Consider the following 15,784-nt stretch of genomic DNA (forward strand, 5'->3'; position numbering starts at 1 on the left):
GGCTCCTGATTTTAGAGGGGCCCAGCTCCTGCCATTGCAGCCATTTGGGGAGTGAACCAGATGGAAGACCTCTCTCTGTCTCTCTGACTCTGCCTCTCTGTAACTCTGCCTTTCAAATAAATAAATAAATCTTTAAAAAAAATTATGGGATGCAGCAAAACCAGTGTTAAGAGAAAAGTTGGAGGGGCCAGTGCTGTGTCGCAGTAGGTTAATCCTCCGCCTGTGGTGCCGGCATCCTATATGGGTGCCAGGTTCTAGTCTCAGCTGCTTCTCTTCCAGTCCAGCTCTATGCTGTGGTCTGGGAAGGCAGTAAAAGGATGACCCAAGTCCTTGGGCCCCTGCACCTTCATGGTGTACCAGGAAAAAGCACCTGGCTCCTGGCTTCAGATTGGCTCAGCTCCAGCCATTGTGGCCACTGGGGAGTGAACCAATGGATGGAAGACCTTTCTCTCTGTTTCTCCCTCTCGCTGTCTGTAACTACCTCTCAAATAAATAAATAAAAATCTTAAAAAAATAAATTGGAAAGGGACCAAATAAATGAGCTATCAATGCATCTAAAGGACCTAGAAAAACAACAGCAAACCAAATCCTTTGATTTATTTAATTTTTAAAAATGCATACTGCCTTGTTTTTATTAAATTATTGAATGAAAATTAAGGAAAATCTGACAGTCTCAACTTTAGAATTCTTAATATCAAACACAAGCATATTGATTTTTAGAGGTCTAATTGTATAGTGTGTTTTTTTTTTCTGGTTATAGACTGATTGCTAATAGACATAAATTAATTAGAAGTATTTAATAGTTCTTATTATGAAAATATAAACCTATTTTTAAAATTGGTTTTAAATTTGACACTTGAATTTTTCGAAGGAAGGAGAAGAGATTGTGATAACAACCACAAGCTATGATTTCCACCAGACAGAAACTAGAAGGATCATTAAAATCCTGCACGATCATAAAGTTCTCATTCTTAATGATAGCCTATCCTACACTCACCTTGGTAAGTGGCTGCTCTTGAGCCAAGCAGGTATATAATCTAAATGTCTTATAATATTCACATTCAAGTGTTCTACCCTGTAGTTACAATTCTTTGATAAAACATGTCATAAATATTTTAGAGAAGCCTTTCACTTGGCTTCACACCCAAGGAATGCTACCATTTATGTGCTGACTACCCAGAGTTCCTGCATGGTGCATTCATTCATTCAGCACGTGTTCAGTAAAGACATACTACATCACATCTGTGGGGTAAGCCTGGGCACTTTCTGTTCTATACAAGCTTCTAGGTGATTCTTATGCACACTGAAATTAAGATCCCTTGATCTCTAAACATCTTGTCCTGATTTGTTCCATGAATACATTCCTCAGCTATAATTGCTTTTATACAAGCTACAGTGAAACGGTAAGTTGTAATTCTCAAAGAGAGAATGAACAGGTCAACATCTTCCCATTTGACATGCTACCTTCATCTGAATCTCAGGAAGCTGGTGCAGACAGGAGTGTGAAGTTAAAATAGCCTTCCAGAGGTTTCTGATGCTCATGGAAACTCCAGATGTCCCACATGAAAAAAAAAACTTAACTCTTTAAAGCTGTATTTTGAGAGAAACACATACATCTATCACCCTATATTATATTTCTTCTTAAAATCAAAAGTAGCTTTTATTGAAGAATCTTTCATTGTAGTTATAATTAATTATTAAATAATTGTTTTTAGTTAACTATGAAACAATTGATTTTTGAAGTCTGATATTACAGATTTTTTTATTAAAATACCAAATATTTCTCTTTGTTTAACATGCACCTCTTGGTCTTAAAGTTTTGAGTATGATTTCTAGAAATGTAGGTTGTAATTTAGGTTATTGATTTTACAAATCAGTAAATTGTAAATATACAAATTATACTTGATAACCAATTACATGTTCATAAATCATTGTGGTGGATATAAAAATTTCACAGGAAAAATGGTACAAGCCAAGATTTAGGTGTCAAGAGAAATAATATCTGTGTGCTGATGACTGTCCTCATAGCCTTGAGCAATTTATTCTTTTACTTCTCTATCTCATTTCCACATCTATCAGAATTACAACAAACTTCTCAAATTGCTGTACAACAGTGCTTTTGTGTATGATCTGAAGTGATTGCAAACCAGCTTTAAGATTTGTTAAGCACTGCTATATTTGCCAATTATAATCTTTTAGGTATAAAGAGCAGAAATGTTTTGTTGTACTTCAGTTTATGAATTAGATTTATATTAACTTCAAAGTGTCTTCCATATGTATTTAAGCATGTAGATCTAGTAAATTCATTCATTTCTGTTGACTTTTGAAATATTTATCCTATGAACTGGAATGATACCAGTAAAGACAGGCATTTCTCAGCAGTGGGAATAATCTAGTTGTCCTTCTATTGCAGCTGAAAGATATCACGTCCCTGGAACAGGTCAGAGCTACACATTAGCAGCTGATGTTGGGATACTGAGTAGGAACATCAAAATAGTTGGTGAAGATTACCCAGGTTGGTCCAAGGACTCTTTTGGTGCACATGTCCTGGTTGGCTCATTCACTGAAAATATGATGACATTTACAGGTTAGTATAAATTTAGTTTTATTTTTCTAAGTGAAATATAGCATGATCTCTTCTATTTTTAGTCAGTTCTAAAATAATTTTCCTCTTAATAGGATTACATGGGAAATAAAGCTTTAAGAGTGATTATATAACCCAAGCATTATTCTCCAAATAAATTCTTTATTTACAGTAAATTTTATTTTTTATTTTGTTTTTTTTTTTAAATTTTATCTAAAGTATACAAATTACATGTATTTCATATATACAGATATAGGAACATAGTGATTCTTCCCACCTTACCCTCCCTCCTGCCCACACTCCCACCCTTTTTCTTCTCTCTCCTAGTCCCCACTCTTAATTTTTACAAAGATCTATTTTCAGATTACTTTATACTCATAAGATTAACTCTACAGTAATTCAAGAGTTCAACAAATGATATGAAGAAAAAAATATTGTTCCTCAACAGTAGAGACAGGGCTGTAAACAATCATTGAATCTCAAAATGTCAATTTCACTTCTAAACATTACATTTTATTTTTTCCCTGATATGCAAACCTGGTTAATTTTTTATGAAACCTTTAATTTAATGTATACAAACTTCATGCATTTCATAAATACAACTTTAGGAACATAGTGATTCTTCCCACCCTACTCATCTTCCCTCCAATACCCATACCCTTCTTCCTCCTCCCTCTTATATTCCCATTCTTATTTTTTACTAAGACCTATTTTAAATTTCTTTATACACATAAGATTAATTCTATACTAAGTAAAGAGTTCAACAAGTAGTATAGAAAAAGAAAAACCACTCCTCAACAGTAGAGACAAGGGCTGTTCAAAGTCATCGCATCTCAAGTGTCAATTTCACTTCTATAGATTACCTTTTCGGTGCTCTATTAGTTACCACAGATCAGGGGGAACATATGGTATTTGTCCTTTTGGGACTGGCTTATTTCACTAAGTATAATGGTTTCCAGTTGCATGCATTTTTTGGCAAATGACAGGATTTCTTTTTTTTTTTTTTTTTTTTTTTTTGACAGGCAGAGTGGATAGTGAGAGAGAGAGAGAGACAGAGAGAAAGGATTTCATTTTTTATACTGCTATGTAGTATTCCAAAGGGTATATATCCCATAATTTATTTATCCAGTCTTCAGTTGATGGACACTTGGGTTGATTCTCTATCTTAGCTATTGTGAATTGAGCTGCAATAAACATGGGGGTACAGTTAACTCTTTTATATGTTGGTTTCATTTTCTTGGATAAATTTCCAAGAGTGGGATGGGTGGATCACATGGTAGGTCTACATTCAGATTTCTGTGATAACCCCATACTGTCTTATACAGTGGCTCTACCAGTTCACATTCCCACCAACAGTTTATTAGGGTACCTTTTTCCTCACATCCTCGCCAACACTTTTTGTATGATTTCTGTATGAAAGCCATTCTAACGGGGGTGAGGTGAAACCTCATTGTGGTTTGGATTTTCATTTCCCTGATGGCTAATGATCCTGAGCATTTTTTCTTGTGTCTGTTGGCCATTTGAATTTCTTCTTTTGAAAAATGCCTATTTAAGTTCTTTGCCCATTTCTTAACTGGATTGTTTGTTTTGTTGTTGTATTTCTTGAGCTCTTTATAGATTCTAGATGTTGATCTTTTATCAGTTGCATAGTTTGCAAATAATTTCTCCCATTCTGTCAGCTGACTCTTCACTTTGCTGAGGATTTCTTTTGCAGTGCAGAAATTTCTCAGCTTGATGTAATCCCATTTGTTGATTTTGGCTTTGATTGCCTGTGACTCTGGGGTCTTTGCCAAGAATTCTTTGCCTTTGGTAATGTCTTGCAGGTTTTCACTAATGTTTTATTATAATATGATGGTATCAGGTCATAGATTTATGTCTTTGATCCATTTTGATTGGATTTTTGTGTAAGGTGTAAGGTAGGGTTCTTGCTTCATACTTTGCATGTGAGATTCAGTTTTCCCAGCACCATTTGTTGAAGAGACTATCCTTGCTCCAGGAATTGATTTTAGCTTGTTTGTCAAAGATAAGTTGGTTGTAGATACATGGATTGGTTTCTGGAGTTTCTATTCTGTTCTATTGACCTACACATGTTTTTGTGCCAGTACCAGGCTGTTTTGATTATAATTGCTCTATAGTATATCTTGAAATCTGGTATTGTGATGCCTCTGGATTTATTTTTGTTGTAAAAGATTGCTTTAGCTATTTGGGGTCTTCTGTGTTTCCATATGAATTTCAGCATTGTGTTTTGTATATCTGAGAAGAATGTTCTTGGTATTTTTATTGGTATCACATTGAATCTGTAAGTTGCTTTCAGTAGTATGAATACTTTGATAATATTGATTCTTCCAATCCATGAACGTGAAAGGTTTTTCCCTTTTTTTGTTTCTTCTTCTATTTCTTTGTTTTGTAATTCTCTTTGTAGAGATCTTTGACATCCTTGGTTAAATTTCTTCCAAGGTATTTGATTTTTTGTAGCTATTGTGAATGGGCTTGATCTTAGAAATTCTTTCTCAGCCATGGCATTGTCTCTGTATACAGAAGCTATTGACTTTTGTGTGTTGATCCCACCACTTCACCAAACTCTTCTTTGAGTTCCGATAGTCTCTTAGTGCAGTCTTTTGGATCTCTTATATAAAGAATCTTGTCATCTGCAAATAGGAATAGTTTGACTTCCTCCTTCCCTTTGTTTTGTATCCCTTTGTTTGCTTTTTCTTGTTTAATGACTGTGGCTAAGCCTTTCAGGATTATATATATTGAATAGCAGTGGTGACAGTGGGCATCCTTGTCTGGTTCCATATCTCAGTGGGAATGCTTCCAACTTTTCCCCATTCAATAGGATACTGTCCATTGGTTTGTCATAAATTGCCTTGATTGTGTTGAAGGATATTCCTTCTATACCCAATTTGTTTAAAGTTTTTATTATGAAAGGGGGTTATATTTTATCAAATGCTTTCTCTGCATCTATTGAGATAATCATATGGTTTTTGTTCTTCAATTTGTTAATATGATGTATCACATTGACTGATTTGTGAGTGTTGAACCATCCCCCGCATACCAGGGATAAATCCTACTTGGTTTGGGTGAATGATCTTTCTGATGTGTTGTTGGATTCAATTGTCTAGTATTTTGCTGAGGATTTTTGCATCTATGTTCATCAGGGAAATTGGTCTGTAGTTCTCTTTCTGTGTTGTATCTTTTTCAGGCTTAGGAATTAAGGTGATGCAGTCCTCATAGAAGGAATTTGGGAGGATTCCCTCCTTTTCAATTGTTTTGAATAGCTTGAGAAGAATCAGAGCTAGTTCTTCTGTAGGTGTCTGGTACAATTCAGCAGTGAAGCCATGTGGTCCTAGGCTTTTCTTTGTTGGGAGTGTCTTTATTACTGATTCAATTTCTGTGTGGGTTATTGGCCCATTTAGGTTTTTCTATAAACATTGCTTGTGTAGCACTTAGTACAGCACCTGGCATAGTAGCCTGTCATAGATTGTCATTGCAGTTATTGCTAACCTACAAGATTACCTCTCATTACTGCAATTGTATTTATATCAAACTGCCTAGTGGATAATTGGTAATGCATATTCTGAAATATATTGTGAAAGATAATGGCCTTAAAAGCTATTTATAGGGTTAGCACTCAAATGTCAGGTACATTATACCTCATACTTTATACATGCATTCTCAATGAAGCAGTATCACTCCCAAGGGGGAGGCAATTGGTTCTTGGTGGCAAAGGAAACTTAGTACAACGATTTGTGGTCCTCCAAATGATTGCTGTGTAAGAGTATTAACAGATAGATAATAAATCCATGCTGTTACTCTTTTAAGGGAAGGGAAAGCTATTCGGGAAAAAATGTCTATAAAGGTTCTTGGGGGAGGAAGCAATTAAAAAGAGGTTGAAAAATACTGCCTTTTCTGGATTAAAGGGGCATTGAAAAATGATGTTTCCATGAAAAATTTGAACAACGTTGTTTTCAAAAATGTTTTGTTCTAAGAAAGAAATGTTATTTTTGAAATTTTCCCTACTCCTAGGAAATGCAAGAATAAGTAATGTGGAATTTTATCACAGTGGCCAAGAAGGCTTCAGGGATAGCACAGATCCAAGATATGCTGTAACATTTCTTAACCTAGGACAGGTTTGTACTTTGTTTTTAATTTTTTGCATATATTCAAAATAAAATATTTTTAGTTTCATTTGACTTAACATATTAGAATAGCTGAAACTATAATTCTTGGACATATTTCCCATTAAATTTTTAGATTCATAGCAGCATTTGATTCACTTATTTCATGCATTCATTGAAGGTCAGGTAAAACCATGGGAGAAGTAACTTAGAATTAAAGATCTATAATAGTGGTACACAGCTCCACTTCATTTTTCAATGACCCAAAATATTTTCCCCAATGATTTCTATTAAATAAAGTGAACATTGCTTAGATTTTTCAAATGGAGAGCATATCTATATGTCTTTGCCACCATCAAAGTGAAAAAATAAATATTCTGAGAGGGCTGGTGATGTAAGAATGAGAGAGAGCTTATTATTTCCCTTAAGGGAAATTAAATCGAATTTTGATCAAGCTCTTTCACTGAAAACACACCTACTTCATATTCTTTCTTTAATATATCTTAACTTTATTTTTAAAATGCTCAATCCCAATGTTCTACAGCTCCAAGAACATGGCTTATCTTACGTTCGAGGGTGTGCTTTTCATCATGGCTTCTCCCCGGCTATTGGTGTGTTTGGGACAGATGGATTGGACATTGATGATAACATCATTCACTTTACAGTGGGAGAAGGTAACAGAATAATATTTTGGTCCAAATGACATGTCCTTCTGAGGCTATCATCTGTACACTCTAGAGCCATGCTGTTTCATTGACTTTTCTGTAAAGATGTAAATGGCTGCATTTATGCTATTGAATATGATAAGTCACAGGTGGCTCTCAAACACTTGAATTGTGGTTAGTGTGATGGAGGAACTGAATTTTTCATTCTTATTGTTATTTTTTGAATGTATTTATTTGCAACACAGAGAATGAGGCAAAGAAGGAGACATAGTAAGAGAGCCTTCCTTCACTGGTTCACACCTCAAATGCTTGCAACATCTGGAGCTAGGCCAGGTTGAAGCCAAGAGGTGGGAACTCAGGTTTCCCAGGTAAATGGCAGAAACACATCACTTGAGTCTTCACCACTACTTCCTGGGTCTTCATTAGCAGAATGCTGGAGTCAGGAGCTGGAGTCAGTTATAGAACCTGGGTACTTTGTTGTAAGAAGTTGGCATCTTATCTGGAGTCTTAACTGCCAGACCAATGCCTGCCCTTGAATGTTTTACTTTAATTGTACTTAATTTACATTTAAGTAGCCACATGTGGCTATGGTTATCTTATTGGACAGTATAGCTTAGAACATGAAGAATTATTAGCAGACCATGATCTTAACATGAGTTATCTAATCACTCTTCATTTAATATGACTTTTAAAATGCTCCTCACATATTGTGACAAAGATTATTCACAAAAAGGTTATTATTTAATACAAAATTATGTAAAATTTTATGCATGTTTCTTTTATATCAGTAAAAAATAATGTAGATTTACTTAATGTATTTAAAACTTATGTTTATATTTGTTAAAATCTGAAGTGGAGTCCACATATTTAACAATCTCACCAGAAGATTCTAATTCACGTAGTTAATTAAAGGGATAGTTCAATATCCAAGAGTTAGTTCAGAGGACTCAGATTAAAATCTAAGAGGGGGCCGGCGCTGTGGCGAGCTGGTAGAACTGCCACTTACAGTGCCGGTATCCCAAATGGGCGCTGGTTCCAGTCCTGGCTGCTCCATTTCCAATCCAGCTCTCTACTGTGACCTGAGAAAGCAGTGGAAGATGGCCCAAGGCCTTGGGCACCTGCACTCATGTGGGAGACCTGGAAGAAGCTCCTGGCTCCTGGCTTCTGATTGGCCCAACTCCTGCCGTTGGGGCCATTTTGGGAATGAACCAGTGGATGGAAGACTTCGTTCTCTTTCTCTCTACCTCTCTCTATTTCTCTCTCTCTCTCTGCCTCTGCTTCTCTGTAGCTCTTTCAAATAAATAAATGAATATTTAAAATAAATAAATAAAATAATATCTAGAAGGATTGTTTTTCAGGCTGAAACTAGAAAAATGATTTCATGGGAAAAATGAAAAACGTTATACACAGAGTATTCATTTAAAATGTGACATACAAATTTTGCAAGTTTTCTTCTTCCCTTCCACTCCCCTTCTTCATTTCCTCCCTTTCTCTTTTTCTGTCTGTACAGGCATAAGGATATGGGGGGATGCCAACAGAGTCCGAGGAAATTTGGTTGTGCTTTCAGTTTGGCCAGGAACCTATCAGAACAGAAAAGATTTAAGTTCTACCCTCTGGCATGCAGCAATTGAGGTAATGAGAACACTTTATAATTGTTCATAATTGTAATTTAAAATTGCATTTTCTGTAGAAATAGTAAACTTCAAAATAGTATTAAAAGCTATTTCTTCCTCAGATAGTGGTTAAGGAATTAATACAAGTGAATGAACTAGTAAAAAGATATGAACTCTGATAGCCGTTGTTCTTTTCTTTCTGTCGATGTCTATTTGTTTAAATAGTTATCTTATTTCATTTCTTCTCCAACATGATTTGTTATTTTCAAATTTGTACAGGGGCTCACTGCATCTCATTGAGTGCCTTATGAATGTTACTACTTAATTCTGAATCTAGTTTCTTCCCTCATTTAGAAAATTAGAATGAAAAAGGACAGCATTTCTAAAATACCTTTCCCATCTAAAATTAGGATTCTAAGTGCAAGGTTATTTGTACTTAATCTAATATTACTAATGACCCTTCTTGTTTTCAATGAAGTTTCTTCATTACTATAGGTCTTTGTTTAGCTGTAGACTGAGTTTGCAAGCCAGAAAATAGAAAGCATAAAGAAAGAGTTTGAAGAAGATAGTCAGCTTCCTCTTGTGTTAATACCATTTGCCTATACTGTAAGAACAAAAAGGAATTTAGAAAGATGTGATAAGGGCCGGCGCCGCAGCTCACTAGGCTAATCCTCCGCCTAGCGGCGCCGGCACACCGGGTTCTAGTCCCGCTCGGGGCGCCGGATTCTGTCCCGGTGGCCCCTCTTCCAGGCCAGCCCTCTGCTGTGGCCAGGGAGTGCAGTGGAGGATGGCCCAGGTGCTTGGGCCCTGCACCCCAGGGGAGACCAGGAGAAGCACCTGGCTCCTGGCTCCTGCCATCGGATCAGCACGGTGCGCTAGCCGCAGCGCGCCGGCCGCGGCGGCCATTGGAGGGTGAACCAACGGCAAAAGGAAGACCTTTCTCTCTGTCTCTCTCTCTCACTGTCCACTCTGCCTGTAAAAAAAAAAAAAAAAAAAAAGAAAGAAAGAAAGATGTGATAAGAATTGAGTTTTGGTTTTAGACAATTTATTAATGTTTACCTTAAGATGAAATCTTAAAAGTAAAACAATATACATAAATATTCTGCTTTCATCTATTTATGTTAGAGTGTAATCAAATGCCAATTTCAAACCTTTAAAGTTATCTGTAGCTTTTGAAAAATAATACTTATTTTATATTCATTGATTCCATTACTCTGTATTTAAATCATGATCTTTTAAAATAAGAATGTTTCACATGCTTCAAATGATTAAGACTTTTGACTGTTTACTGATATCATAATCTTTTTTAAATGACTTAAATGTATGTATGTATATATTGGGAGAGGATAGAGAGGGAGGGAGAGGGAGAGGAAGAGGATGAGGGAGAGACAAGGAGTCTATCTAATGGTTTACTCCCCAAATGCATGCAAAAGCCAGGACTGGGTCAGGCTGAAGCCAGGAGCCTGGAACTCAATCCTGGCCTCCAACATAGTTGGCAGGATACTTGATCTATCTTCCACTGCCTTTCAAGGGAGATTAGCAAGAAGCTACATCAGAAGCAGAGCAGCTAGGAGTCCAGCCAGTACTCTCTTATGGGATGCCAGCATTGCAGGTAGCAGCTTATGACGCTGAGCCATAGCCTACCCCCAAAATTGATTTTTTTTTCTATACTTTCATTTTCTACCACTTGGATTTGGCTCACAGTATAAATTGTGTAGCAGTTACTAATTTCTTGTGGTAATCTAGTTTTTCTTTTATTATAACAGGTTTTATTTAAACTAGTTAATGTCTCCATTAAATCTTATGGTACACTGTAATCACCTTATCTTTTTATTATGAAATCAATTACATTGCTTACAAAATGTAACTAAAAAGAGTGGCAAAATCCTTGTAACCTTGCTAAAATATGGGACTTTGGTCTATGACCTATAAATTTTAAATCATATCCAGTAGATTTTGTAGCTGATTTTTTTTTAATTTATTATAAGTCAGAATTACAGAGAGAGGGAGTGAGAGGCAGGGAGGGAGGGAGAAAGAGAAAGAGAGAATCTTCCATCTACTGGTTCACTCTCCAAGTGACCACAACAGCTGGAACGGGGCCAGGCTCAAGTCAGGAGCCAGGAGTTTCTTGCAAGTTTCCCACATAGGTTTCAGGGGATCTAGCGCTTGGGCTATCCTCCACTGCTTTCTCAGGCACATTAGCAGAGAGCTAGGTCAGAAGTGAAGCAGCCAGGACTCAAATTGGCACACGTATGGGATACTGGCACTGTAGAAAGCAACTGTGCCACAGTGCCAGCCCCTATCGAAATTTTTTAAAAATCTCTTTAATACAGTTTTCTAATGAAGTTCTGGGTGCAGCACCTTGATTTACACAAAGAATCTAATGTAATTTCAATACTTCATTTGTAATACATATTTGAAAAGGATGGATAATGAATTAAATTTTTCCTCCTGAAAATATCATCGTAATTAAAGGTTTTCATGAGTAAAAAAAAATTGTTATGTATTTACTCTCAGTGTGGAATTATGTAATATCCTGATTTAGAGTGTTTTCTTTATCGTTGTGCTAGATAAATAGAGGGACCAATACAGTATTACAAAATAACGTTGTTGCGGGATTCGGAAGGGCAGGATACCGCATTGATGGTGAACCTTGTTCAGGTAAGTATTATAGCACAGAATTACAAAAACTAGGAAACATTTTGTCCAAATTTGTTAGAACAAAGAATTATTGCTTGTTAATTCAGTGTGTGATATCTCTTCGTTTTAGATACTAAAGAACTCAGCAAGTAAGCTATTCCAAGGCAACATTGGAGCTAAAGAAAAATGGATAGCCTCTTATGGAAAACTTTGTTTTCTTAAGTTTATTTTCCATAAACTCTAACAGCAGCTTTAGTTCTTGATTGAGGTGGTATTGTCGTACTGAGGACTTGTCCTCCTTTACAAAAACAGCACTTCTAAACATAGAGATACATGCCTGTTAAGAATTTGCCACTATTTTATACTTAGTATTTAACAGAATAAATGTTCACTATTTATGTCATAAACTGTATTCATGAGAACATCAAAGTAGATAAACAGTTCTCAGATACATTTCTCTCTATTAGATGGATAAAAATCAAGAATTAACTGAACATTTACTCTTCTAGTAAGGCTGTTGGGAAGCTGGAACATTACATATTGCTGGCTGAAGGGAAAAACATGTTAAAACCTCTACATAGGGGAACTGACAGAATGTACCCACATCATCCATACATTTGCCTTTAACTCAGCGTGTTCACTTCTCCTAAGCTAACCAGCAGTAGCCTTTATACAGTTGAAAATTGATTTAAAAATAAGGTTATTAATCACAGCGTTATCTGTACTAGCAGAAAAACACAAATCACCCTGTGTCCTGTACTGGCAGACAAGTTGCAGAAAATCAAGCACTGGGTCACCAGGCCCTTCTCAAATAGAAGGCAGAAGAACTCTTTGATATGGAGAAATCTCCAGGATATTCCTAAGTGATAAATGGAAGATGCAGAAAAGTCTAAATAATGCTGTTTTTCATACATGTGTTTTGTGGAAGAAAATAAGAATGTGTATGGTCTTTGTATTTATGTAAAGAAGCACTGAAAGTGTAAACACTATAATTGATCGAAATTGAGTGGGAACATGTGACTGGGGATTATTTTCCCTAACCTCTTGGTTTATCAAACATGCACATGAATAATTACCATAACAAAAATAAAATAAATAATAAAACTTCAGACTTTACCTGTTTAAAAAGTTAAAGGAATTTAAAGGAAATGGGGCTTTCTCTGAAAATTTTATCATCATCTAGTGTAGTTATTTCTTAGCAGCTTGATAAGGTATAATTTATATACCATAAATTTCACCTATTTTTCATATGCAAGTCCAATAAGTTTAACTTCAAGTTTCTTTTAATCAGTATTTTTCTGTCAATTTAAAAACTTATTAGATTTAATCTAAGTTTATTCTTTTGCAAAATTTAATTTAAAGGAATAAATACAACTTTTTCAACAGATCTAATTGATTCTTTGGTATATACTCTTATTAAATATTTTAGTTCTTAACATCTTATAGTGGCTTTCTTTGACTTAAAATCTTGAAATATGTGACGTTTGGACAATCTATATTAAGTTGTTTTGTTTTTTGGTAAATCAAACTATGAATATTTACTAATAGGTATAATGCCATGTAATGTATTTTTTACTATGTTGACATTATTAAATAATTGTGTTTGTAACGAGGTTTGGATTGATGGCAAGTGAAATATGAGACACCACAGAGAAATGGAGCACTTAAGTTCCAGCAGTGTACATTATTTTATCTAATTCATCACCCATAGTGCTAGGAAAAGTGCCATTTGCTGAGTCCAGAGTTGGAGCCACACTTGTTCATAGTGCTATGTTGTGAGTTCAGGGGAGAGGTGTGTAAACATCTTATGGGGAATAAAATCAAGACCAGGCAGATCATAAAGAAAATTTAAACCCCAAAGGACTATGATGAAGAGAAAAAATATCAGTGGCATATAGTAGGAAGTCAGATGACAGGAGACCTAGTAAGAGAGTTGGAGATGGTTCTCTTCAAAGAGAATCCTCCAAACTGTGCATATTTAGGGAGGGAATTATTAATGCTATTGTTCTGATTTGGGCATAAGGAAAACTTTCATTATAACCCACTTTTATTTTTTTATTTTTTTTTAAATTTTTGACAGGCAGAATGGACAGGGAGAGAGAGAGAGACAGAGAGAAAGGTCTTCCTTTGCCGTTGGTTCACCCTCCAATGGCCGCCGCAGCCGGCACGCTGTGGCCAGCGCATCGTGCTGATCCAAAGGCAGGAGCCAGGTGCTTCTCCTGGTCTCCCATGGGGTGCAGGGCCCAAGCACTTGGACCATCCTCCACTGCACTCCCGGGCCACAGCAGAGAGCTGGCCTGGAAGAGGGGCAACCGGGACAGAATCCAGCGCCCTGACCAGGACTAGAACCCGGTGTGCTGGCGTCACAGGCAGAGGATTAGCCTAGTGAGCCACGGCACCGGCTATAACCCACTTTAATTGTGCTGTATATTAATAATGAGTATAGTTTCCATTTAGTGAGAATATTCACAATGGAGTTGATGTGGGTTATTTCATTTCATTTTAAAATAGTCCTTATATGGCACTAAAAATTTTTATACAGGAGGAAAATGAGGTTCTAAAAGGTTAAACATCTCTGCCAAAATCAGGCATACATTAACTCAGCTAACATCTAGACTTCAGGAATATAGTGGTGAGTGAGCCAGACATAGTGTCTTCTCTAAAGAAGTTTACATTCTAAGTGGAGGGTTGAGATGGCTAATTCATGAATAATTAATAATAGGCTATCAAGTGGAAAAAATATTAATTGTAAAGTAGATTCTGACATACTATTGTGAACCAAATATTCAAAGAAGGCCTCTTAAGGAAGTGTTTCAACTTGAACATGGGATGGCCAGAGGATCTAGCAACAAAAGGGTGTGCAGGGAAAGCATTTTCCAGGTAGCAAGCAGTGTCTTTGTATTTCAAGTTGAGCTTTGTTTGAATCTAAATGCCATGTTCTTTCTAATAAAATTCATATTTAAACAGATATTACATGTTATAATTCAGGGGTGTTAATACTATATCAGTGTTTTCCAAATGAATAGATATGTAATTATTCTAAGCAATGATGAACAGATAGATAAGGGTAAAGATTGAGTACAGTAAATCAAAACACAGGTTTGTGAAAATACTTGATTATCTCATTAAAATCTACATTGGAATTATATACATATGTGTGTGTGCACACACATCTGTGTTTAATGAATTTTATTAAGTTTAACTGATTCTTCTTATTAGCGCTCTATGACATTATCTATAATAATAACTCACAGATTCCCTATTTCCTTCCAAGGTCAGGATAATCCCATGGAAAAGTGGTTCAACAATGAAGCACATGGAGGTTTATATGGTATCTATATGAACCAAGATGGCCAGCCTAGATGCTCTCTTATACAGGGATTTACCATTTGGGCATGTTGGGATTATGGAATTTATTTTCAGGTAAATGTTATTGAAGATGATGATTGTTTGTTTTCTTTGTGATTGTCCTTTGTACTATGTAACCTACAAATTGCATTGTAGACCACAGAGAGTGTGCATATCTATAATGTGACCCTGGTGGACAATGGAATGGCCATTTTTCCAATGATTTATACGCCAGCTGCCATATCTCACAAAATTTCCAGTAAAAAAGTACAGATTCAGGTAAGAAATAAATAGAGCCACAATATAGTGAAAGATCAACTGTGAGATGGGTAAAAGTATTAAAGGACTAATAAGAATAATTTCCTTGATGTCTATCCCTGCTTAGTCCACAATGTCCTGCCTTTGTTCATTGCCCTCTGATCAGAAACTCTTCCTCTTTATCTCACCTTTATCATCCTGCTTATCACCAATGAATCTTTTTCTTTAAAGATTTTCTATTTATTTTTATTTGAGAGGTAGAGTTACAGAGAGAAGGGAGAGACAGAAAGAAAGGTCGTCCATCCATTGGTTCACTTCTCAAAGGCCAGTGGCCAAAGCTGGGCTGATCGGAAGCCAGGAGTGAGGAGCTTCTTCCAGGTCTCCCGCGTGGGTGCAAGAGCCCAAGCACTTGAGCCATCTTGTACTCTTCTTCCAGGCCATGAGCAGAGAGCTGGATCAGAAGAGGAGCAGCCAGGACATGAACCAGCACCCCATGTGGGATGCCAGCACAGCAGGCAGAAGCTTAGTCTACTACACCACAGCGCTGACTCCCACCTA

The 15,784-nt window shown here is 36.3% G+C and overlaps 1 protein-coding gene across 3 annotated transcripts in view; it reads left to right on the top strand.

The window, feature by feature from the left end:
• PKHD1L1 (PKHD1 like 1) overlaps positions 1-15,784 on the top strand; it is a 200,319-nt gene that overhangs the window by 131,748 nt on the left and 52,787 nt on the right. For all 3 annotated transcript variants that reach the window (XM_070075409.2, XM_051843973.3, XM_070075410.2), the window contains exons 58-65: positions 872-1,001; positions 2,414-2,587; positions 6,611-6,714; positions 7,247-7,376; positions 8,878-8,999; positions 11,551-11,641; positions 14,895-15,043; positions 15,125-15,247. In XM_070075409.2, the coding sequence (XP_069931510.2) occupies positions 872-1,001; positions 2,414-2,587; positions 6,611-6,714; positions 7,247-7,376; positions 8,878-8,999; positions 11,551-11,641; positions 14,895-15,043; positions 15,125-15,247 (1,023 nt within the window). The remainder of the gene's footprint in view (positions 1-871; positions 1,002-2,413; positions 2,588-6,610; positions 6,715-7,246; positions 7,377-8,877; positions 9,000-11,550; positions 11,642-14,894; positions 15,044-15,124; positions 15,248-15,784) is intronic.

Source organism: Oryctolagus cuniculus, chromosome 6 (genome assembly GCF_051225735.1).
Source record: "Oryctolagus cuniculus isolate XC-2025 breed Fujian yellow rabbit chromosome 6, ASM5122573v1, whole genome shotgun sequence".
Lineage (NCBI taxonomy): Eukaryota > Metazoa > Chordata > Mammalia > Lagomorpha > Leporidae > Oryctolagus > Oryctolagus cuniculus.